Genomic DNA, 27,270 nt, shown 5'->3' with positions numbered 1-27,270 from the left:
GAGGAAACCTGGCACCATCCTTATGGTGATGCATGGTGGTGGCAGCATCATGCTATGGGGGTGTTTTTCAGAGAGATCCTTCATGAAAAGCTTCTCCAGAGCGCTCAGGACCTCAGACTTGGGCGAAGGTTCACCTTCCAACAGGACAACGACCCTAAGCACACAGCCAAGACAACGCAGGAGTGGCTTCGGGACAAGTCTCTGAATGTCCTGGAGTGACCCAGCCAGAGCCCGGACTTGAACCCGATCGAACATCTCTGGAGAGACCTGAAAATAGCTGTGCAGCGACGCTCCCCATCCAACCTGACGGAGCTTGAGAGGATCTTCAGAGAAGAATGGGAGAAACTGTCACGCCCTGGCTCTAGGGACTCTTTTAAGTTGAGCCAGGGTGTGTAGAGTTTATGTTTTGTGCTCGTTGTGTCTAGTTTAGTTTTTGTATATCTATGTTGGCCAGAGTGGTTCTCAATCAGAGGCAACGAGTATCAGCTGTTGCTGGTTGTCTCTGATTGGGAAGCATATTTAGTCAGGTGGTTTTCCCACAGTGTTTGTGGGATCTTGTTCCGTGTTGGTTTGTGTTTTGCACCTGTGGACGTCACGTATCGATTTGTTGTTTTGTTCGTGTATCATTTAATAAATAAGTATGTTCACCTTCCACGCTTCGCCTTGGTCCTCTATATCCGACGATCGTGACAGAAGATCCCACCAATACAGGACCAAGCAGCGTGCCCAGGCAGGAGAGGAGAAGCGGCGCCAACCGGGCAGTCGTCGGACAGGCAAGGGGCACCCCCAAGACATTTTTAGGGGGGGGGGCACATGGCAGGGACGACGGGGCCACTGGAGGCAGATAAGGGGCGAGTTGGTGGACGAGGAGAGAAGGCCACCGGGTTACGGGAGCCATTGGTGTATAGAGGGAAGGAAAATGTAGAGGCACAGCGAGAGGTACTGAAGTGTGTTGCCAGTCCGGTCCGGCCCGTTCCTGATCCCCGTGTAAGGCCAGTGGTGTGTGTTCCCAGTACGGTCCGGCCTGTTCCTGCCCCTCGCACCAAGCCTATGGTGCTCGTCGCCAGCCCGGCCCGGCCTGTTCCTGCTCCCCGCACCAAGCCAATGGTGCGCGTCGCCAGCCCGGCCCGGCCCGTTCCTGCTCCCCGCACCAAACCTGTGGTGCGCATCGCCAGCCCGGTCCGGCCTGTTCCTGCTCCCCGCACCAAGCTAGTGGTGCGCGTCGCCAGCCCGGCCCGGCCTGTTCCTGCTCCCCGCACCAAGCCAATGGTGCGCGTCGCCAGCCTGGTCCGGCCTGTTCCTGCTCCCCGCACCAAACCTGTGGTGCGCATCGCCAGCCCGTGCCCGTTTCACCGGTGCCTGGTCAGGTACCGGTCAGCTGCTCCACACCGGAGCCTGAGCAATCCGCTCCACCGAAGTCCAGTCCAGCTCCAGCCAGTGGGGCTAGACCAGACCAGGGGTACTTCGGGGGGGTTAGTAGAGGGTGGTGGTCAAGCCCGGAGCCGGAACTGCCTCAGAGGAGAAATGCCCACCCAGCCCTCCCCTGTTCGGTGATGTTTAGGCGCGGTCGCAGTCCGCGCCTTTAGGGGGGGGTACTGTCACGCCCTGGCTCTAGGGACTCTTTTAAGTTGAGCCAGGGTGTGTAGAGTTTATGTTTTGTGCTCGTTGTGTCTAGTTTAGTTTTTGTATATCTATGTTGGCCAGAGTGGTTCTCAATCAGAGGCAACGAGTATCAGCTGTTGCTGGTTGTCTCTGATTGGGAACCATATTTAGTCAGGTGGTTTTCCCACAGTGTTTGTGGGATCTTGTTCCGTGTTGGTTTGTGTTTTGCACCTGTGGACGTCACGTATCGATTTGTTGTTTTGTTCGTGTATCATTTAATAAATAAGTATGTTCACCTTCCACGCTGCGCCTTGGTCCTCTATATCCGACGATCGTGACAGAAACACCCCAAATATAGGTATGCAAAGCTTGTAGCATCATACCCAAGAAGACTCGAGGTTGTATCGCTGCCAAAGGTGCTTCAACAAAGCACTGAGTAAAGGGTCTGAATACTTATATAAATGTCATTTCAGTTTTTTAATAAATTAGCAACAATTTCTAAAAGCCTGTTTTTGCTTTGACATTATGGGGTATTGTGTGTAGATTAATGAGGTTTGAAAAAACTATTTAATACATTTTAGAATAAGGCTGTAATGTAACAAAATGTGGAAAAAGTCAAGGGGTCTGAATACTTTCCGAAGGCAATGTATTTCTGTATTTCATTTTCAATAAATTAGCCCAAATTTATATAAACATATTTTCATTTTGTCATTATGGGGTATTGTGTGTAGATGGGTGAGAAAAAAATATATTTAATCAATTTTGAATTCAGGCTGTAACACAACAAAATGTGGAATAAGTCGAGGGGTATGAATACTTTCTGAAGGCACTGTATATGTACAAACTCAGAATCAAATAGGCTTCCCAAAAATAACATAATAAAATAACGTTTATTTTGATTGCCGATCAGGTAGCCTGACATTAGATGTGTCCATGTAAACAGGAGTATTCGGGAAATCGTTCTTCCTGCAAAGCATGTAAACGTTTTAATCAAACTATTATATTAATTTGACTATCCACAATAATCGTATTATTGTGTTCATGTAACCATACTCATTGTAGTTACATAACTGACATTGATGTGATTAGCTAGGTTTCCATCCAATTGGTGACAGATTTTCATGCACATTTTCTAAAACCCGCATAAAGAAAATATGAGATTTTTACCCTCCAGTGGTGTGTTTCCACCAAACTGACTTGTTGCAGAGAAAAATCAGTGTGTGATGACGTAATGCACACAAAATGTAATTTTCCGCTTAAGTTTTCATGTACCGAATAAAAATCTAAAGTTCAATGTGTTTCAATTGCATTTTCAATTCTACTGATAGTTTTGCCACAAAAACTGTTGCATTAAATAGCAAATTTGTCTACTCTGGTCTTGGCACATGTGCTCTAGCCAACAGCTCACAGATACAGTGCAGTAGGCTGTGCAAGTAGGCTAGTCTACATGATGAGATTATTATGGATAATATTTGTATTTGTATAACGGCAGTCAAGCATCGGTCATCATGTCACCAGAATAAGACCAGTGGTGTAAAGTACTTAAGTAAAAATACTTCAAAGTCCTACTTAAGTAGTTTTTTGGGGTATCTGTACTTGACTTTACTCTTAATTTTTTTGACAACTACTGCCTCTAATCTGACGGACTCACTAAACACAAATGCATAATTTGTAAATGATGTCTGAGTGTTGGAGTATGCCCCTGGTTATCTGTAAATTTTTTAAACAAGAAAATGATGGCATCTGCTTCGCTTAATATAAGGAATTTGAAATGATTTATACTTTTCCTTTTCCTTTTCATACTTAAGTATATTTTAGCAATTACATTTACTTTTGATACTTAAGTATATTTAGAACCAAATACTTTTAGACTTTTACTCAAGTAGTATTTTCCTGGGTGACTTTAACTTTTACTTGAATAACTTTCAATTAATGGTATCTATACTTTTACTCAAGTATCACAATTGGGTACTTTTTCCACCACTTAATAAGACCCTCGATATTTATTGGACAGGAGCATTAAGCTCATAGCGTGCACTTTCAACACCTTGTGAAGTTCAACTTGCTTAATCTGTATCCTAATAAACTGCATGGTTTCCCGAGTCGTAGCGCGAGGACCACGCACAATATCATCGCGTGACTCCAAGTTTGCTTCCATATGATGGTTATTATATCAGTACTTGTGCATAAAGGTGTTTCCGACACAAAAGGATCCCACCATGTCGAATGAACAAATTATCTGTCAGCATTTCTAGAATTTTACCGAAACTTCCTGTTTCCATCACAGCTGTCGGTATGACTTTACTCGCATGAAAAATGTGGATGGAAACGTGGTTATTGTCACAAAATGAAGCGAAAAAATCTATATTCTCATATTGATTTTGTACTTCCGTGTCATTGGAGGCAATATAAACATCCAATACAATCCCAAAGATAGTGACAGGAGAGCAAGGGTTAAACGAGCCCTCCTTCAAAGACTTAATGATTTTAAACCTCTGGAGTTGACTAGGTAATAGAAGTAGAAACTGGTATTTGCCGATGCTACAAAGTATAAACATGCTTCTATTGACCTAGTAATGGCATTCTAGTAGGCTATTGATCTGTGTCATTCCAGCTCCCTCAATCTCAACTCTGGACCTTGAAGCCAGTTCCACTCCTTTTTTCATTGTTCCCCTCTAATCAGTGACAGATTTAGACCTGGGACACTAGGTGGGTGCAATTATTTATCAAGTAGAATAGAAAACCAGCAGGCTCCGGACCCCGTAGTGTAAAAGTTGAATACCCCTGCTCTAGGTCATCTGAAGGGAATGGTGGTGCAAGCATACAGAATAGAATAGACCTCAGTGTTTGTCTAAGGTAAGCAGCATTCAGCTCCTCTCCTAGACAGTCACCAGAGTATCTGTTCTAGACACTAAGGTCATTGCTGTAAAGGCCAATTCTGTAAAGGACTGCGGAACTATTCTGAACACAAATATAAATGCAACATGCAACAATTTCATTTTACTGAGTTACAGTTCATATGACGAAATCAGTCAAGTGAAATAATTTCATTAGGCCCTAATTTATGGATTTCACATTACCGGGAATAGAGATATGCATCTGTTGGTCACAGATACCTTTAAATAAAATGGTGACTCACAATGGGCCTCAGGATCTCGTCACAGTATTTTTGTGTAATCAAATTATTGCCATCGATAAAATACAATTGTATTCATTGTCCGTAGCTTATGCCTGCCCATGCCATAACCCCACTGCCATCATGGGGCAAATTCTCTAAAACAACGTTGGAGGCAGCTCATGGTAGAGAAATTAACATTCCATTTTCTGGCAACAGCTCTGGTGGACATTCCAGCAGTCAGCATTCCAAATCCACGCTCCCTCAAAACTTGAGACATCTGTGGCATTGTGTTGAGTGACAAAACTGCACATTTTAGAGTGGCCTTTTACTGTGCCCAGCACAAAGTGCACCTGTTTAATGATCATGCTGTTTAATCCGCTTCTTGATATGCCACACCTGTCAGGTGGATGGATTATCTTGACAAAGGAGAAATGCTCACTAATAGGGATGTAAACAAATTTGTGGACAGCATTTGAAATAAATATTTTTTTTGTGCATATGGAAAATTTCTGGGATCTTTTATTTCAGCTCATGAAACATGGGACCAACACTTTACATGCTGCGTTTATATTTTTGTTCAGTGTACTTTCATCAAATGAAATAATTCACCCTTTACCCCTTTCATATTGATTAGGAGGTGCACATTGTTGTGTCATTTCATAATGAGACATTATTAATATATTCGTTGAGCAGTCAAGTCTTGCCATTTACTTCTCAGACTTGAGAAGGTAGGCGGTTTCTTGTTAATTTAATGCACCTGTCTGTTTTTGTAGCTGATCTACATCTAGAAATGCATAAGCATTTCCAGCTGAAATATTAGATAATATTAGATTTTATTACAAATAAGTACACGATAAACATGTTGTTATGCAGCACTAAAGAGTGCATTGCTGGTTGGGATAAAAAATAAAAAATAAATAAATCGTTCTATTCAATACAACTTCTTACAACAAACACATCATGGCATTTTATGTAACAACTTAGAATATTGAAGCCTACAGAGCACATTTTCTAACTTATACAGTGGGGAGAACAAGTATTTGATACACTGCCGATTTTGCAGGTTTTCCTACTTACAAAGCATGTAGAGGTCTGTCATTTTTATCATAGGTACACTTCAACTGTGAGAGACGGAATCTAAAACAAAAATCCAGAAATTCACATTGTATGATTTTTAAGTAATTCATTTGCATTTTATTGCATGACTTAAGTATTTCATACATCAGAAAAGCAGAACTTAATATTTGGTACATAAACCTTTGTTTGCAATTACAGAGATCATACGTTTCCTGTAGGTCTTGACCAGGTTTGCACACACTGCAGCAGGGATTTTGGCTCACTCCTCCATACAGACCTTCTCCAGATCCTTCAGGTTTCGGGGCTGTCGCTGGGCAATACGGACTTTCAGCTCCCTCCAAAGATTTTCTATTGGGTTCAGGTCTGGAGACTGGCTAGGCCACTCCAGGACCTTGAGATGCTTCTTACGGAGCCACTCCTTAGTTGCCCTGGCTGTGTGTTTCGGGTCGTTGTCATGCTGGAAGACCCAGCCACGACCCATCTTCAATGCACTTACTGAGGGAAGAGGTTGTTGGCCAAGATCTCGCGATACATGGCCCCATCCATCCTCCCCTCAATACGGTGCAGTCGTCCTGTCCCCTTTGAGAAAAGCATCCCCAAAGAATGATGTTTCCACCTCCATGCTTCACGGTTGGGATGGTGTTCTTGGGGTTGTACTCATCCTTCTTCTTCCTCCAAACACGGCGAGTGGAGTTTAGATCAAAAAGCTCTATTTTTGTCTCATCAGACCACATGACCTTCTCCCATTCCTCCTCTGGATCATCCAGATGGTCATTGGCAAACTTCAGACGGGCCTGGACATGCGCTGGCTTGAGCAGGGGGACCTTGCGTGCGCTGCAGGATTTTAATCCATGACGGCGTAATGTGTTACTAATGGTTTTCTTTGAGACTGTGGTCCCAGCTCTCTTCAGGTCATTGACCAGGTCCTGCCGTGTAGTTCTGGGCTGATCCCTCACCTTCCTCATGATCATTGAAGCCCCACGAGGTGAGATCTTGCATGGAGCCCCAGACCGAGGGTGATTGACCGTCATCTTGAACTTCTTCCATTTTCTAATAATTGCGCCAACAGTTGTTGCCTTCTCACCAAGCTGCTTGCCTATTGTCCTGTAGCCCATCCCAGCCTTGTGCAGGTCTACAATTTTATCCCTGATGTCCTTACACAGCTCTCTGGTCTTGGCCATTGTGGAGAGGTTGGAGTCTGTTTGATTGAGTGTGTGGACAGGTGTCTTTTATACAGGTAACGAGTTCAAACAGGTGCAGTTAATACAGGTAATGAGTGGAGAACAGGAGGGCTTCTTAAAGAAAAACTAACAGGTCTGTGAGAGCCGGAATTCTTACTGGTTGGTAGGTGATCAAATACTTACAGTGGGGGAAAAAAGTATTTAGTCAGCCACCAATTGTGCAAGTTCTCCCACTTAAAAATATGAGAGAGGCCTGTAATTTTCATCATAGGTACACGTCAACTATGACAGAGAAAATGAGGAAAAAAATCCAGAAAATCACATTGTAGGATTTTTAATGAATTTATTTGCAAATTATGGTGGAAAATAAGTATTTGGTCAATAACAAAAGTTTCTTAATACTTTGTTATATACCCTTTGTTGGCAATGACACAGGTCAAACGTTTTCTGTAAGTCTTCACAAGGTTTTCACACACTGTTGCTGGTATTTTGGCCCATTCCTCCATGCAGATCTCCTCTAGAGCAGTGATGTTTTGGGGCTGTCGCTGGGCAATACGGACTTTCAACTCCCGCCAAAGATTTTCTATGGGGTTGAGATCTGGAGACTGGCTAGGCCACTCCAGGACCTTGAAATGCTTCTTACGAAGCCACTCCTTCGTTGCCCGGGCGGTGTGTTTGGGATCATTGTCATGCTGAAAGACCCAGCCACGTTTCATCTTCAATGCCCTTGCTGATGGAAGGAGGTTTTCACTCAAAATCTCATGATACATGGTCCCATTCATTCTTTCCTTTACACGGATCAGTCGTCCTGGTCCCTTTGCAGAAAAACAGCCCCAAAGCATGATGTTTCCACCCCCATGCTTCACAGTAGGTATGGTGTTCTTTGGATGCAACTCAGCATTCTTTGTCCTCCAAACACGACGAGTTGAGTTTTTACCAAAAAGTTATATTTTGGTTTCATCTGACATTCTCCCAATCCTCTTCTGGATCATCCAAATGCACTCTAGCAAACTTCAGACGGGCCTGGACATGTACTGGCTTAAGCAGGGGGACACGTCTGTACTGCAGGATTTGAGTCCCTGGCAGCGTAGTGTGTTACTGATGGTAGGCTTTGTTACTTTGGTCCCAGCTCTCTGCAGGTCATTCACTAGGTCCCCCCGTGTGGTTCTGGGATTTTTGCTCACCGTTCTTGTGATCATTTTGACCCCACAGGGTGAGATCTTGCGTGGAGCCCCAGATCGAGGGAGATTATCAGTGGTCTTGTATGTCTTCCATTTCCTAATAATTGCTCCCACAGTTGATTTCTTCAAACCAAGAATGCTTACCTATTGCAGATTCAGTCTTCCCAGCCTGGTGCAGGTCTACAATTTTGTTTCTGGTGTCCTTTGACAGCTCTTTGGTCTTGGCCATAGTGGAGTTTGGAGTGTGACTGTTTGAGGTTGTGGACAGGTGTCTTTTATACTGATAACAAGTTCAAACAGGTGCCATTAATACAGGTAACGAGTGGAGGACAGAGGAGCCTCTTAAAGAAGAAGTTACAGGTCTGTGAGAGCCAGAAATCTTGCTTGTTTGTAGGTGACCAAATACTTATTTTCCACCATAATTTGCAAATAAATTCATTAAAAATCCTACAATGTGATTTTCTGGATTTTTTTTCCTCATTTTGTCTGTCATAGTTGACGTGTACCTATGATGAAAATTACAGGCCTCTCTCATCTTTTTAAGTGGGAGAACTTGCACAATTGGTGGCTGACTAAATACTTTTTTCCCCACTGTATGTCATGCAATAAAATGTAAATTAATTACTTAAAAATCATACAATGTGATTTTCTGGATTTTTGTTTTAGATTCCGTCTCTCACAGTTGAAGTGTACCTATGATAAAAATTACAGACCTCTAAATGTTTTGTAAGTACGAAAACCTGCAAAATCAGCAGTGTATCAAATACTTGTTCTCCCCACTGTACATCAGAACAACACTATACTGTCACCACAGCACAGAAACACACACATGCACGCACGCGTACACACACATCAAGCACATTTATATCAAGCACAGAAAACGGGGGCAAGATAGAAGTGTACAATGGCATCTGCTACACCCTTACCATCCACATATTGCTTCAAAACAAAGCAACACTGAAAAGCACATTGAAAATCGACTACATCTACAAGAAGAGATGGCTTAATTATGTCATAGCCTAATCCCATGCTGCAAGGTGTTGCATTATGGAAATGCATACACATTAGCAAAGTTGAGCTGCTAATGTGTATGCTGAGGTGTAAAATTGTGCATTTGGAGTGTGCGTTTTCCTAAACTGCTTTGGAAATGTGCTGTACTTTTTGCTGATATAGGACCTAATTTCTTATTCTGCTGAGACTACCTGATTGGGTAGGCTCATTTGGTAATGTGTAGTAATTGTATCCCTGAGAAAAGTGGGGGAAATTCTACAAACTAAATAAATACAAATAGCAGTATTTGAATTTATAATTTCAGTAAAAAAAAAAGTGATTCTTACATACATTGCGTGTGGCTACGATAAGGTGTTGCTGCTGCAAAAATTATTCACTTAAAGGCACAAGTTACATAACATATAATTAAAATCAATTAAAAATGTCATTCAGATAAAATGTCATTCCTGGCTACAGCTGAAATACTGACTGGTTTTTAGTTGGTGATGCATGCAGAATGAACTGTAGCATGCATTTTATACCCTATAGAGCAGCTGTTGTGAGGTTAATAATATGTGATCGAGTTAGGCTCAAGAGTGGAGAGTAGATATAGGATGCTCAAAGCCTTGCCATTGATTTTATCATCACCAAAAATAAGAGGAACCTCCAGTTGGGGGGTGGAAGGGATGGGGGGGGGGGGTTGAGATGGTTCTGCCCACCTTGGTTGTCACCGTGAGGAGGGGTTTCCCTTCTGAAGACGCCTTACTTGGTATCTCCTTCAGGACCATGGCAACAGTCTTATCTGCAGCCCTAGAGTCTCTCCCCTATAACAAGTGAAATCAACAATGACTCGTGTCAGGACAATTGGTTCAGTCAATGTTTTTGCCCACTAGGGCATCTTACCAACTTTACTTTATGATGATGGAATTATATGATAGGCTATGGTGAGCTAGGAAAAAACAGCAACATTTATTGAAAACATATCCACAATACTATGACAAAGGCTATGGAGGGGTCACTATACACAGATGAGCATGGTCTCTTGTTACCTTTAGCAGTTTGATCTGATATAGCTAGTATCTCTAATGATGATTAGATATACAACACAGCTATCATCAGGAATGTGCTAGTCAGTCTCTCATTCAGTGGCGACCCGTCAATCAGGGCAGGTGGGGCAGAGACCCACCTGTTTTGAGCCCCACATTTGTAGCAGTGCTTTCTGTGGTGGTGGGGCAAGCCAGCAGAAAATAGGAGCATTGCGCTGTGATTGGCTCAGTGTTCTGTCACTCATTGGGACACTACGTCACCGCCAAGTCTAAGTCCTTAGTAAGGGAAGACATAGAACATTCAAGCCCTTTGTGTCCTGCCATAGAGTTACATTAGAAGTGCTGAAAGTCATTGGCCACAGATAAAATGACGTCAAATCACATTATATTTACAGTAGCTTTGATTGGACTGATCATGTCAACATCTTACTTTCAAAATCTTAGCTATCAAGGGCCTCCCGAGTGGCGCAGTGGTCTAAGGCACCGCATCACAGTGCTAGCTGTGCCACTAAAGATCCTGGTTCGAGTCCAGGCTCTGTCGCAGCTGGCCGCAACCGGAAGACCCATGGGGCGGCGCACAATTGGCCCAGCACCGTCCAGTTTAGGGGAGGGTTTGGCCGGCAGGGATGTTGTTGTCCCATAGCGCACTAGCGACTCCTGTGGCGGGCTGGGCGCAGTGCACGCTGACACGTCGCCAGTTGTACAGTGTTTCCTCCAACACATTGGTGTGGCTGGCTTCCGGGTTAAGCAAGCAGTGTGGCTTGGCAGGGTCGTATTTCAGAGGACACATGGCTTTCGACCTTCGCCTCTCCCGAGTCTGTATGGGAGTTGCTGCAATGGGACAAGACTGTAACTACCAATTGGGGTAAAAAGTATTTGGTCAGATTTGGATACATCCAAGGTGATGAGCAACGTAGCTTTACGCTTCAACTTTTTGTCAATGCAGATTAATACTGTATACAGCATAATCTAGAGTACCTCATTATGAACATACTGTTGGCTAGATTGTACTGAAAAAAAGTGGTAAAGGCAGAACAGGAAAATAGCTGAAAATAGCTTGGAAATATGATGGTGATCATAAACAAGGGGTACAACAAAGGCTGCAATTTAGAGAAAGTTGGTTATTTTTCATGCACTTTCAATGAGAAATCAGACAGGTAATTTATCAAACCATATTCACCTACAAACTACAGGTTTATTATAGTACTTAATCCCATTTCAGAAAATGCAATGTCTTGACCTCTTTTAGAGCGTTATATGATTCTTATGACTAAGTCATACTATAGTTAGTTTCTACAAAACTGTGAGTGCTCTTGGAACTAGGAAACTGACAATTCTGACTTGTTAACTAGTTATACACGTGCTGCGTTCAACCAGTTATTAAGTCGGAAATTTCGTTGGGGGGCGGCAGGTAGCTTAGTGGTTAAGAGCGTAGTGCCAGTAACCGAAAGGTCGCTGGTTCTAATCCCCGAGCCGACTAGGTGAGAAGTCTGTCGATGTGCCCTTGAGCAACCTAACCCTAATTGCTCCTGTAAGTCGCTCTGGATAAGAGCTTCTGCTCAATGACTAAAATGTAAAATGTTGTTCTGACTAGCATGTGAACGCGGCATCAATATATACCAATAAAAAAAACTAGACTGGAACATGAAATGAAATTACGATTAATGTGCAATTAAGCTAAGTAAATAAATGTTGCTGTTAGTTTCTGGGCCGAGTAAATACATTTACAATCCCTTGGTCACCAGACCAAATTCATTCTTCCAAACGAATAGATTTCCCGGAGGGTAGAACACATCTTGCTCTGAAAATCGAAATGGGTATGACAAATGCTTAGTTCATTACATGGTCTGTTGATTTAAAGCACGCTGATCTGGTAGAAGATATAGTCTCAGTAATGCAACTACTGGACAATCTAATCTGTATCAGATTCGAAACCAAACAGTATGCATAGATTAGATCCTTTGTGAATGCGAGCCTTGATTTTATAGTGAGAGAAATGAATGACTTCATTGCGTTATTCATGAAAATGAAATTAAGTAGTTCCACTGGGAATGCTTACAAAAGTTCAACTGAGGGGATCTCTTTGCAGATCAGTTTTGTATTGCTCAACAATAATGAGCTGACACTATTATACTGAACAAAAATATAAACGCAACATGCAACAATTTCAAGGATTTTACTGAGTTACAGTTAATCTAAGGAAATCAGTCAATTGAAATAAATTCATTAGGCCCTAATCTATGGATTTCACATGACTGGGAATACAGATATGCATCTGTTGGTCACAGATACCTTAAAAAAAAGATAGGGGCGTGGATCAGAAAACCAGTCAGTTTCTGGTGTGACCACCATTTGCCTCATGCAGCGCGACACATCTCCTTCGCATAGAGGTGATCAGGCTGTTGATTGTGGCATGTGGAATGTTGTCCCACTCCTCTTCAATGGTTGTGCAAAGTTGCTGGATATTGGCGGGAACTAGAACACGCTGTCGTACACGTCGATTCAGACCATCCCAAACATACTCAATGGGTGACATGTCTGGTGAGTATGCAGGACATGGAAGAACTGGGACATTTTCAGCTTCCAGGAATTGTGTACAGATTCTTGCGACATAGGGCCATGCATTATCATGCTGAAACATGAGGTGATGGCGGCGGATGAATGGCACGACAATGGGCCTCAGGATCTCGTCACGGTATCTCTGTGCATTGAAATTGCCAGTGATAAAATGCAATTGTGTTCGTTGTCCCTAGCTTATTCCTGCCCATACTATAACCCCATGCCACCATGGGGCACTCTGTTCATAAGGTTGACATCAGCAAACCGCTCACCCACACGTATTGCCAAATTCTCTAAAACGATGTTGCAGGCGGCTTATGGTTGAGAAATTAACATTCAATTCTCTGGCAACAGCTCTGTTGGACATTCCAGCAGTCAGCATGCCAAATGCACGATGCCTGAAAACTTGTGGCATTGTGTTGTGTGACAAAACTGCACATTTTAGAGTGGTATTTTATTGTCCCCAGCACAAGGTGCACCTGTGTAATGATCATGCTGTTTAATCAGAAAAATTAAAAATGCTCACTAACAGGGATGAAATACAAATTTGTGCACAAAACTTGAGGAAATAAGCTTTTTGTGCGTATGGAACATTTCTGGGATCTTTTATTTCAGCTCATGAAACATGGGACCAACACTTTACATGTTGCGTTTATATTTTTGTTCAGTGTATATAATACACAAAAAATTACATTTACAGCTTGTGGAAAACGCTTATTTACAAAACCGTAAGGTAATAGGATTCCATCAAGGCAATAACAATTCCATCAAAACAAATAACTGCTTGTTCTTTCATCCACAATGGAGCTTTGCTTATCTAACATCAGCATATATTTCAGATAAAGACATCACTCATGCGTTACGTTCTCTGCAAAAAGTGTCCGCCTTCACAACATAACAACAACAACTTTCCCTATTCCCTAATTTACTGTGGGAATTATGGACCTATAGCCACGTCTGGCCACATTGCATACTGTCCCCATAAGAAATGTGATGAAAATGTTAATGTTGGTGCTTTTCTATTCTATACATTTCTATGTTCTATACATGTGCTTTTCTATAAACCAATTTCTGTGTTCATGCTCTGTGTTCGTGCAAGTGACTGACTGAACAAATCAGTAGCTGCAATTTGGCAGTATGCCCAGACCTTGTTTTGAGAACGTAAGATATCTCAGTTTCAAGGTCTCAGCTTAGAGAGACGAAGCCTCGTGAGGTATTGGTCTGTCACATGTTATGAACCAGTATTGGTCGGTCACGTGAATGAAACAAAACGGTAATGATGAATTTATTATGCTAAATCATGCAAATATAACTTCTGTGTATAGCCGTATATAAGACGACTGCTGGGACTGCCCCAGCAGAGCTCCTGATTGACATTTGTACTATGCTGCATTGAGTTTGTTGGAACCTCTCCAGTGCACTGACAATAAAGGATGATTCATTTAAGATTGACTTCGAGTGTCCCTGTGTAAGAATTTCCACGACAGTAACAATGCATAGCTGCTGTTTGATGCATCTCCAGACTTCCTCCTCCTGCCCCTCGTCTCAATCTGTTGGATTCATGGAAATGGCTAGGACTCTCAGCAGACCGAAAATTACCCGGGTCTGAGATGAACACATATCCACACTTGTAGGAGGAAAATATCCTGTCCTTTGCGCCTGTTGGCGCACTGTGACTCAGTTTAGTTAAGAGAGAGAGTGGCAAGGCGTGAGCCGGAACCCTGGTCCTGAGCATAGTTAAGGCGTAGTTAATGAATCCTATGGAGCCGAGACAGATGCAGAAGGGAACTTCCCCGCTTAGCTACAAAGTTCAGCTGCCAAGTGGGGACCTGATCCAGCCCCAGAGTCCCTCCAAATGGGAACCGTCGCAACCGGGTATCTCAGCCGTGGGCTCAGCTGTTTTGAGTTGACACACTTCCTCACACACACATGCATTTGCGCATTCACACACAGCATCAATGCCACAAGCTCTGTGTCTGTCCACCCCTTAGGGGAGTACTCTGATGTTTGAGCTGTCCCGGTAGAGCTCAGCTGTCCCTGCAGACCATCAGCTCTGCTGTGGGTTAGCCTATTATAGCATAGTGAACACTCAGGGTACTCAAGCCCATAACCAGCTTCCTTCATGTGGTGTTCACAGCACTAATGTTCAAGCTGAGCTCGGCTAGTAGCTTTTTGTTTCGCGTGCCAGACTCATAGACCCTCTTCCTTGCTATTAACGCTACCTTGGGTTCATAGCTAACATCAGGCCATATTCGGCCTGAAATTACTCATGAGGTGGCTTTATGACGACATAGCTACATGGTTTACTCTTGAGTTTGGGTTTCATGAAAGGAACTAATTTCCTTTATAAAAAGTGATAACTGCAAGAGAACATAAATTAATGCATTTATAAATGTATTAATTCTAGGGGTTATCATCACATCATTGACGAATCTTACGGGACTACTTTTTAATGTATGCAAGGTCTCTGGCCCATGAAACCCTTATACCGATCCAGCATGACTTACAACCTGGCTTCTGCCACTGGACAGTTATAAAGCCCAGTACAAATTACTGCCCCCTGTGCAACTGCTCATCTTCTGAGAGTGCCTTATGTCCCTTCTCAGGCTGCCAAAGTGGTTTGTAAAGTTGATGTTAAATCATTGCTGAACCAATAAAAATAAATAGAACTTAGAGCAGCACCAAACAGCCGAAAGTCACGTTTGATATCATAGAAGCAAACTGAACCGAAGTACTGAACTGAAGTCTCAGCTGCAATAGAGCATTCGTGTATTGCAATGTGGGGCCTTTTGTACTTGATTACATGCTAAATTATCTCAATTTAATTGCAATTACTGGAGTGTGCACAGAATTATGCCCCAAATAGACAGTAACAGTATGCAAGGGTTTTTGCTCATCTTGAAATAATTTCCTCCTAAGCTAGAGTGCACTTCAGGCTTCTGAACTAATTAGAGCTGTTTGAGTCATATAGAATTGGCTGTTTTAATTGTCTCTATCTCATGTCATCTTTCGCAACACTAGGAAACATTAATACAAATGCTAGAAGCAGTAGTAAATAAACCAAATGACTCTCTCCGAGTTATGTTTTTCCTTCAACAGGGCTCTGCATGGCGACAAGCTTCGTAAAACTGAAAAACATAGAGTCTCTTTCTGGGGACAAAGGAAAATAAATGTGCTTTACCTAGATATATAGATTCATGTGGACCAGGATTCATATAGTTAAACTATGAGTTATAACAAGGATTAACAAAGAAAAAGCCATATCTCAGACTGCCAATCTTAATCTTTTATTTTCTTTGGCCAGTCTGAGATATGGCTTTTTCTTTGCAACTCTGCCTAGAAGTTCAGCATCCTGGAGTCGCCTCTTCACTGTTGACGTTGAGACTGGTGTTTTGCGGGTACTATTTAATGAAGCTGCTAGTTGAGGACCTGTGAGGCGTCTGTTTCTCAAACTAGACACTCTAATGTATTTGTCCTCTTGCTCAGTTGTGCACCGGGGCCTCCCACTCCTCTTTCTATTCTGGTTAGAGCCAGTTTGCGCTGTTCTGTGAAGGGAGTAGTACACAGCGTTGTACGAGATCTTCAGTTTCTTGGCAATTTCTCGCATGGAATAGCCTTCATTTCTCAGAACAAGAATAGACTGACAAGTTTCAGAAGAAAGTAATTTGTTTCTGGCAATTTTGAGCCTATAATCGAACCCACAATTGCTGATGCTCCAGATACTCAACTAGTCTCAAGAAGGCCAGTTTTATTGCTTTTTTAATCAGCACAACAGTTTTCAGCTGTGCTAACATAATTGCAAAAGGGTTTTCTAATGATCAATTAGCCTTTTAAAATGATAAACTTGGATTAGCAAACACAACGTGCCATTGGAACACAGGACTGATGGTTGCTGATAATGGGCCTCTGTACGCCTATGTAGATATTCAATTAAAAATCAGCCGTTTCCAGCTACAATAGCCATTTACAACATTAACAATGTCTACACTGTATTTCTGATCAATTTGATGTTATTTTAATGGACAAAAAAAAAGAAGCTTTTCTTTCGAAAACAAGGACATTTCTAAGTGACCCCAAACTTTTGAATCGTAGTGTATGTGAAAGGCACACCTAAAGGTGATGATGCGATTGCAGCATTTTCACTCATCCCTGGTCTGGGTACTGTATCTGATCCACAATCCTCTATAAGTTCTTTGATTTCCAGTTATTCTGTTAATGTACAGTCAATTCTAAGCCCTACTCCATTTCTGGAAGCAGCTGAGTGCTTAGTGATGAGTATTTAACCAGTAAGCTGTGTATAACTGTTTGCCCAACAGGAATACTTTTCCATACTGCTGGGACGGGAAAGTCTGTATGGATTTAAGCTTTGGTGCTGTGTTTAAATCCCTCAGTCAACAAAAAGGCTTTTGAGGTGATTTGCTAAAAGCCACCCTGCTGCAATGGTTATTTGTGTACACATACAGCTCTTAACGACTTGAGGCCACGCTGAACAGAGTGTATGTAACGCGAGGGGGGATAGAATGTCATTGAGGATCATCCTTGGAGGATCAAATGTCAGCGGGATCACTACGAAAACAGATGGGGGAAAGACGCTTGGTGTCTGAGAGATATTGAGGATGAGCTTATGAAATGGATCCCCACCAGTTCTGCTTAAATGTGTTTGAAGTGTTGTCCAGCTCTCCCTTGATGAAACAATGGATTTTATTTGCTGGAAGCAAGCAAAGATAAATGAATTTGTAAGCAGCAGAGGACAACGTTTCTTAGATATGTTTTTAATGGGGACCGTATAGGCTCGCTATAGCTTGTCTCAAGGGTATATGTGCTGTTTTGTAATCTGACTGGTTGGATTCTTACAGTAAAAGCCAACCTCTGTGGCCTGTCTTGGGTCCATAGACAAAGCTCAAGGCTTTGACGAAACAGCAGGATTTAACTGATCCCCTGCCCGTGTCGCATTCAGGGAAAGTATTATACTCCCTTTGCGCCAAATCCCTATAATTCCACTGCTGCACTGCCAAATATCACTATGGAGATGACCTGCAACCGTAGAGTGGAAACAACAGTGAAGTGAAACTTTCTCAGTGGGTAAAGGACCATAATGCCACATAATGGCTGGGGAAGTTTGAGAAATGTGTCCCTGTAGGCTAGAGGCTGCTGCAGATTGGCGGGACAGCTGAGCAAATGCCCTAAATGGGAGTCAGAGCAAGGACATCACGATGCTAGACAGTCCCTGCCAGGTTATTATACTCTCTACTCCCAAGCAGCAAGCTCAGGGATAGTATAGTACCTAGACACTGTACTACTTACTGTATAAGGGCTGAGTTTGCACAGAGCCACTGTCTGCTCTCTGCTATGATGGTGTCCCTCATTCTGTCAAAGTGAAGGGTTGTTAACATGAAGAAATAAAAGAGATTGATCACACTGCATCCACTGACATGAATTGACAGGAAGAATCAAAGTTAGTTATTTTATTGTGTTATTTTAGTGTTACTATTTTATTTGTATCTATTTGTTAATTTTCTTACTTTTTAACTGCATTGTTGGGAAAGGGCTCGTAAGTAAGCATTTCAAAGTAAAGTTTACACTAGTTGTATTCGGCGCATGTGACAAATACAATGTCATTTGATTTTGATTTGATTAGTGTCGTAAGGCAGTATTATGTACCGTAGGGCCATACTCCAAAATGGCAGAGCTTCTGATCTGAATAGCAAATTCAGGACGAGTCACTGATAACAAAGTGCCAGTCTTGACCTTCTAAAGGCTGTTCATCATTGAATTACAGCAAAGGTTTCCAAAAAAGGGTAACATCACACAGACAATGGTAGCATCCTCCCCTACGAGCCAATCCAGAGGATAATCCTGCCTCCTGGACGTCTGCCATGGCCCCTTTAAGTTGATCCATGTCACTAATATTAGGACAAGGTCAAGCTTTTACAGTTTTTGGCCCCGCTTTTTGGTTCCAAGATTATTTTTGCTATCAGCCTGGCAAGAAAATTAATAGCTCATCAATTTATGGCCAACCAATCACAGTGTCTCCCCGGCAGTATAAACTATTTACAATGCAGTGCAGGCTAACGGCAAAAACACTGCCTAAAGTAATTAGTATTAATGATTTAAGCCATTTTGCGACCTCTTCGAACTCTTTGAATAAACGTTCATCCACAGTGTTAACTATGATGAATTAATTGAATACTTGTATAAAGATTATATATACGTAGTAAGCACATTGCCATTAAGAACAACAACAAAAAAATCTGTCAATTGCCATCAGTGTTTGTCCTCAGAAGTTCTGCTCTCCATCAATCATATGAAGTAGTAATGACAAAATAAAGTCGGAATTTAAAATCTTAATCATGATGAGTTATAATTGCAGGGGTATAACTTTCAGACAATAACTCAGTTATCAAGTCAGTAAAAAAAAAAAAAAAAAAGTTTATTGTCACATACACTAGGTGCAGTGAAATGTGTTGTTTTACAGTGTCAACCATTGTAGTACGGCACACCTGGAGCAAATTAGGGTTAAGTGCCTTGCTCAAGGGCATATTGACAGATATTTTACTTTGTTGGCAGGGAGAGTGCCTCATCTTTCTTTAAGGCAATTAGACCATGCTTTAGCATGCAAAGCTAATACACAGAAGAAGATGCCACAAGGAATATTTGTTGCAAACCTGTCCCTAACTGCAGAATCACTGTTCTTTGTAAAGTAAGTTTTGAAATCTGAATCAAATGATTCTGACCATTGTGGGGTTAAAAAGTAATTTGCTCAAACATTTTATTTGTATTGCTACCATGGTGGTAGTGGACTTTTTGAGAACAGTGAATACTGGGAAGCCCTGTGCACTAATGTCTTCTTAGCTTTGAGAGATGACTTTGATCCCCCTCTTTACGGGTAGCAGAGGTATACTTTCACAACAACAGCACAGGCAATACTAAAGAAAAAGCTCTGAGGTGAAACAAAGGGACCAAGGACCACTATGATCTTAATTGAAGTTGTTGGTGTACCAGACAATTCTGCAGGGCCCACAATTGAACATTTCATCAGGGTGCATCAAGAGGCATTCTATCTGAGGCACAGCAGAGCTCCTGCTGTTTGGAAGGGAAAACATCCAAGCAAATCCGAAAAAAAGCTTGAAAAAAAATCAGAAGAGCTGACATAGTTCTACTCTGCACCCTTAGCATCCTCCCCCACTGCTGAAATGCATTTTGCAGACGGTCACGAAAAGCCCCTGTATTTAGGGATTTGAAGGATTACGTGGATTCAGCTTGGATTCAGCTTTCTTGGGCTTTGTTCACAAAATAATGGGACATCTATCTATATTTCTTTTTTCTTTTATAGTCTCGAGTCTTTTGAACTGAATACATGTGAAAAGCACATTATCCAAAATCACCTTGCAATAGATGTGTGATGTCAAACCGTGGCAAGTAGCCTATTCAATTAATTAACATTTAAATCAAAATAAATTAATTTGTTTAAATCAAATTCATGCGAAGCCTGTAGCGCTCCAGAAGTGGTAAACAGCTGTTACTGTATACTACTGTACAACAACCCAAGAGAACATGATACAACACACATGACCCAGTAAGGGACTTCCAGTGGAGCTGCCTTGAAACATGAACATGAAACACAGTCCTCGGTTCATGAAACATTCACACAGGACATGTGAAAAGTATGTCAATTTTGACAACCGTGTATTCAGTACAATTTCAAAAAAGTATTTGATCCCCTGCTGATTTTGTACGTTTGCCCACTGACAAAGACATGATCAGTCTATAATTTTAATGGTAGGTTTATTTGAACAGTGAGAGACAGAATAACAACAAAATAATCCAGAAAAACACATGTAAAAAATGTTATAAATTGATTTGCATTTTAATGAGGGAAATAAGTATTTGACCCCTCTGCAAAACATGACTTAGTACTTGGTGGCAAAACCCTTGTTGGCAATCACAGAGGTCAGACGTTTCTTGTAGTTGGCCACCAGGTTTGCACACGTCTCAGGAGGGATTTTGTCCCACTCCTCTTTGCAGATCTTCTCCAAGTCATTAAGGTTTCGAGGCTGACCTTTGGCAACTCGAACCTTCAGCTCCCTCCACAGATTTTCTATGGGATTAAGTTCTGGAGACTGGCTAGGCCACTCCAGGATCTTAATGTGCTTTTTCTTGAGACACTCCTTTGTTGCCTTGGCTGTGTGTTTTGGGTCATTGTCATGCTGGAATACCCATCCACGACCCATTTTCAATGCCCTGGCTGAGGGAAGGAGGTTCTCACCCAAGATTTGACGGTACATGGCCCCGTCCATCGTCCCTTTGATGCGGTGAAGTTGTCCTGTCCTCTTAGCAGAAAAACACCCCCAAAGCATAATGTTTCCACCTCCATGTTTGACGGTGGGGATGGTGTTCTTGGGGTCATAGGCAGCATTCCTCCTCCTCCAAACATGGCGAGTTGAGTTGATGCCAAAGAGCTTGATTTTGGTCTCATCTGACCACAACACTTTCACACAGTTCTCCTCTGAATCATTCAGATGTTCATTGGCAAACTTCAGACGGACCTGTATATGTGCTTTCTTGAGCAGGGGGACCTTGCGGGCGCTGCAGGATTTCAGTCCTTCACGGCGTAGTGTGTTACCAATTGTTTTCTTGGTGACTATGGTCCCAGCTGCCTTGAGATTATTGACAAGATCCTCCCGTGTAGTTCTGGGCTGATTCCTCACCGTTCTCATGATCATTGCAACTCCACGAGTTGAGATCTTGCATGGAGCCCCAGGCCGAGGGATATTGACAGCGCTTTTGTGTTTCTTCCATTTGCGAATAATCGCACCAACTGTTGTCACCTTCTCACCAAGCTGCTTGGCGATGGTCTTGTAGCCGATTCCAGCCTTGTGTAGGTCTACAATATTGTCCCTGACATCCTTGGAGAGCGCTTTGGTCTTGGCCATGGTGGAGAGTTTGGAATCTGATTGATTGATTGCTTCTGTGGACAGGTGTCTTTTATACAGGTAACAAACTGAGATTAGGAGCACTCCCTTTGAGAGTGTGCTCCTAATCTCAGCTCGTTACCTGTATAAAAGACACCTGGGAGACAGAAATCTTTCTGATTGAGAGGGGGTCAAATACTTACTTCCCTCATTAAAATGCAAATCAATGTATACAATTTTTGACATGCGTTTTTCTGGATTTTTTCGTTGTTATTCTGTCTCTCATTGTTCAAATAAACCAACCATTAAAATTATAGAGTGATCATTTCTTTGTCAGTGGGCAAACGTACAAAATCAGCAGGGGATCGAATACTTTTTTCCCTCACTGTAGCTCCTCCTGGGACAATCAGTGTCCTAAGCCAGTTCTTGTGTTTTACTAATGAGTATTGATGTCAGAGGACAGTGTATCCCCTGGCCCTAACACACTTCCAAAATAACTATCGAAACTTCCTTCACAAGTGTCTACATAAGTTTGAAATATAGCTTCTTGTGTTCAGTGCGGAAGGCTCTAGAAGTAAATGCTTGGCAGGTTACTCACTGGAGATATTTTCTGGCAGATGAACACTTAATTAACTGGAATGCGATTTGGCAAATTCAACAAGAGGATTTGCTGAGGTTTTTAATGCAGTCATCGAGCAGTCTGAGTTATGTATATTACTTTTCTATTTCCAGTCATAATTGCATATATTGACACTCCATTGTAAAGTGATGTGGTACAGACTTGAGATACAGCACATACTTGCTGAAGAGCCTGGCTTGAGGTAGCCTATAGGATATGTATGGTGGGAGATATGGATCAACTAGTGATTAAAATGTCAAACAAACATGCTTGTCCTGTCACTTCGATACAACACACTTCTCGAATGTTGACACTAAGAGTCTAGTATTCATATCCTCCCCTATGGACAAATTATGTTAAATAACAATTATTTGTCTGCATACTCAACTCTCTTATACGGAAGATTGGGGGATGACTGACATTTCTATTTCGCAATATCGTAACATCTTTATAATTGTCACATCACTCATATGAAAGCCGGTGTACGAAATGGATTTGGAAATGTAGACAACAAAGTCATGCCTTCGACACTGTCTCGCACACTTACATTTATTTTTTATTATTTTTTTTTCACCTTTATTTAACCAGGTAAGCCAGTTGAGAACAAGTTCTCATTTACAACTGCGACCTGGCCAAGATAAAGCAAAGCAGTGCGATAAAAACAACAACACAGAGTTACATATGGGGTAAACAAAACATAAGTCAAAAATACAACAGAAAATATACAGTGGGGAGAACAAGTATTTGATACACTGCCGATCTTGCAGGTTTTCCTACTTACAAAGCATGTAGAGGTCTGTAATTTTTATCATAGGTACACTTCAACTGTGAGAGACGGAATCTAAAACAAAAATCCAAAAAATCACATTGTATGATTTTTAAGTAATTAATTAGCATTTTATTGCATGACATAAGTATTTGATCACCTACCAACCAGTAAGAATTCCGGCTCTCACAGACCTGTTAGTTTTTCTTTAAGAAGCCCTCCTGTTCTCCACTCATTACCTGTATTAACTGCACCTGTTTGAACTCGTTACCTGTATAAAAGACACCTGTCCACACACTCAATCAAACAGACTCCAACCTCTCCACAATGGCCAAGACCAGAGAGCCGTGTTAAGGACATCAGGGATAAAAGTGTAGACCTGAACAAGGCTGGGATGGGCTACAGGACAATAGGCAAGCAGCTTGGTGAGAAGGCAACAACTGTTGGCGCAATTATTAGAAAATGGAAGAAGTTCAAGATGACGGTCAATCACCCTCGGTCTGGGGCTCCATGCAAGATTTCACCTCGTGGGGCATCAAAGATCATGAGGAAGGTGAGGGATCAGCCCAGAACTACACGGCAGGACCTGGTCAATGACCTGAAGAGAGCTGGGACCACAGTCTCAAAGAAAACCATTAGTAACACACTACGCCGTCATGGATTAAAATCCTGCAGCGCACGCAAGGTCCCCCTGCTCAAGCCAGCGCATGTCCAGGCCCATCTGAAGTTTGCCAATGACCATCTGGATGATCCAGAGGAGGAATGGGAGAAGGTCATGTGGTCTGATGAGACAAAAATAGAGCTTTTTGGTCTAAACTCCACTCGCCGTGTTTGGAGGAAGAAGAAGGATGAGTACAACCCCAAGAACACCATCCCAACCGTGAAGCATGGAGGTGGAAACATCATTCTTTGGGGATGCTTTTCTGCAAAGGGGACAGGACGACTGCACCGTATTGAGGGGAGGATGGATGGGGCCATGTATCGCGAGATCTTGGCCAACAACCTCCTTCCCTCAGTAAGAGCATTGAAGATGGGTCGTGGCTGGGTCTTCCAGCATGACAACGACCCGAAACACACAGCCAGGGCAACTAAGGAGTGGCTCCGTAAGAAGCATCTCAAGGTCCTGGAGTGGCCTAGCCAGTCTCCAGACCTGAACCCAATAGAAAATCTTTGGAGGGAGCTGAAAGTCCGTATTGCCCAGCGACAGCCCCGAAACCTGAAGGATCTGGAGAAGGTCTGTATGGAGGAGTGGGCCAAAATCCCTGCTGCAGTGTGTGCAAACCTGGTCAAGACCTACAGGAAACGTATGATCTCTGTAATTGCAAACAAAGGTTTCTGTACCAAATATTAAGTTCTGCTTTTCTGATGTATCAAATACTTATGTCATGCAATAAAATGCTAATTAATTACTTAAAAATCATACAATGTGATTTTCTGGATTTTTGTTTTAGATTCCGTCTCTCACAGTTGAAGTGTACCTATGATAAAAATTACAGACCTCAACATGCTTTGTAAGTAGGAAAACCTGCAAAATCGGCAGTGTATCAAATACTTATTCTCCCCACTGTATATACAGTGTGTGCGAATGTGGTAAATTATGGAGGTAAGGCAATAAATAGGCCATAGTGCAAAATAGTTACAATTTCATATTAACACTGGAATGATAGATGTGCAAAACATGATGTGCAAATAGAGATACTGGTGTGCAAATTAGCAAAATAAATAACAATATGGGGATGAGGTAGTTGGATGGGCTAATTACAGATGGGCTGTGTACAGGTGCAGTGATCGGTAAGCTGCTCTGACAACTGACGCTTAAAGTTAGTGAGGGAGATTAGAGTCTCCAGCTTCAGAGATTTTTGCAGTTCATTCCAGTCATTGGCAGCAGAGAACTGGAAGGAATGGTGGCCAAAGGAGGTGTTGGCTTTGGGGATGACCAGTGAGATATACCTGCTGGAGCGCAGACTATGGGTGGGTGTTGCTATGGTGACCAGTGAGCTAAGATAAGATGGGGATTTGCCTAGCAGTGATTTATAGATGACCTGGAGCCAGTGGGTTTGGCGACGAATATGTAGTGAGGGCCAGCCAACAAGAGCGTACAGGTCACAATGGTGGGTAGTATATGGGGCTTTGGTGACAGAATGGATGGCACTGTGATAGACTACATCCAATTTGCTGAGTAGAGTGTTGGAGGCTATTTTGTAAATTACATCGCCGAAGTCAAGGATCGGTAGGATAGTCAGTTTTACGAGGGCATGTTTGGCAGCATGAGTGAAGGAGGCTTTGTTTGCGAAATAGGAAGCCGATTCTAGATCTAACTTTTGATTGGAGATGCTTAATGTGAGTCTGGAAGGAGAGTTTACAGTCTAACCAGACACCTAGGTATTTGTAGTTGTCCACATACTCTAGGTCAGACCCACCGAGAGTAATGATTCTAGTCGGGTGGGCGGGTGCAAGCAGCGTTCAGTTGAAGAGCATGCATTTCGTTTTACTAGTGTTTATGAGCAGTTGGTGGCTACGGAAGGAGTGTTGTATGGCGTTGAAGCTCGTTTGGAGGTTTGTTAACACAGTGTCCAATGAAGGGCCAGATGTATACAAAATGGTGTCGTCTGCATAGAGGTGGATCCGAGCGTCACCAGCAGCAAGAGCAACATCATTGATATACACAGAGAAGAGAGTCGGCCCGAGAATTGAACCCTGTGGCACCCCCATAGAGACTGCCAGAGGTCCAGACAACAGGCCCTCCGATTTGACACATTGAACTCTATCTGAGAAGTAGTTGGTGAACCAGGCGAGGCAGTCATTTGAGAAACCAAGGCTATTTAGTCTGCCAATAAGAATGCGGTGGTTGACAGAGTCGAAAGCCTTGGCCAGGTAGATGAAGACGGCTGCGCAGTACTGTCTTTTATCGATCGCGGTTATGATATCGTTTAGGACCTTTAGCGTGGCTGAGGTGCACCCATGACCAGCTCGGAAACCGGATTGCATAGCGGAGAAGGTACGGTGGGATTCAAAATGGTCGGTGATCTGTTTGTTAACTTGAATTTCAAAAACTTTCGAAAGGCAGGGCAGGATGGAAATAGGTCTGTAACAGTTTGGATCTAGAGTGTCACCCCCTTTGAAGAGGGGGATGACCGCGGCAGCTTTCCAATCTCTGGGGATCTCAGACATTCTGAAAGAGAGGTTGAACAGGCTAGTAATAGGGGTTGCGAAAATTTCGGTAGCTAATTTTAGAAAGAAAGGGTCCAGATTGTCTAGCCCAGCTGATTTGTAGATTTTCCAGATTTTTCAGCTCTTTCAGAACATCAGCTGTCTGAATTTGTGTAAAGGAGAAGCGGGGGGGGCATGGGCAAGTTGCAGCGGAGGGTGCAGAGCTGGTGGCCGGGGAAGTGGTAGCCAGGTGGAAAGCATGGCCAGCCGTAGCAAAATGCTTGTTGAAATTCTCGATTATTGTAGATTTATCGGTGGTGACAGTGTTTCCTAGCCTCAGTGCAGTGGGCAGTTGGGAGGAGGTGGTCTTATTTTCCATGGACTTTACAGTGTCCCAAACTTTTTGGAGTTAGTGCTACAGGATGCAAATTTCTGTTTGAAGAAGCTAGCCTTTGCTTTCCTAACTGATTGTGTATATTGGTTACTGACTTCCCTGAAAAGTTGCATATCACGGGGGCTGTTCGATGCTAATGCAGTACGCCACAGGATGTTTTTGTGCTGGTCAAGGGCAGTCAAGTCTGAGGAGAACCAGGGGCTATATCTGTTCTTAGTTCTGAATTTTTTGAATGGGGCATGCTTATTTAAGATTGAGAGGAAAGCACTTTTAAAGAACAACCAGGCATCCTCTACTGATGGAAAGGTCAGTATCCATTCAGGATACCCGGGCCAGGTCAATTAGAAAGGCCTGCTCGCTAAAGTGTTTTAGGGAGCGTTTGACAGTGATGAGGGTGGTCGTTTGACCGCGGACCCATTACGGACGCAGGCAATAAGGCAGTGATCGCTGAGATCCTGGTTGAAGACAGCGGAGGTGTATTTAGAGGGTACATTTTTCAGGATGATATCTATGAGGGTGCCCATGTTTACAGATTTTGGGTTGTACCTGGTAGGTTCGTTGATAATTTGTGTGAGATTGAAGGCATCTAGTTTAGATTGTAGGTTGGCCAGGGTGTTAAGCATATCCCAGTTTAGGTCACCAAGCAGTACAAACTCTGAGGATAGATGGGGGGCA

General features: G+C 42.7%; 1 protein-coding gene across 1 annotated transcript in view; it reads right to left on the bottom strand.

Annotated features, from left to right (window-relative positions):
* Nucleotides 1–27,270, bottom strand: part of pex5la (peroxisomal biogenesis factor 5-like a) — a gene marked incomplete at both ends in the record, with an annotated part of 291,726 nt that overhangs the window by 193,736 nt on the left and 70,720 nt on the right. Inside the window, one exon of the mRNA XM_084163646.1 lies at nt 9,869–9,973. Within this exon, the coding sequence (XP_084019772.1) occupies nt 9,869–9,973 (105 nt within the window). The remainder of the gene's footprint in view (nt 1–9,868; nt 9,974–27,270) is intronic.

The sequence above is a fragment of the Coregonus lavaretus genome (assembly GCF_964263955.1).
Source record: "Coregonus lavaretus genome assembly, chromosome: 6".
NCBI lineage: Eukaryota > Metazoa > Chordata > Actinopteri > Salmoniformes > Salmonidae > Coregonus > Coregonus lavaretus.
Note: the sequence above shows the minus strand (reverse complement) of the source record. Positions and strands in the feature narration are given on the sequence as shown.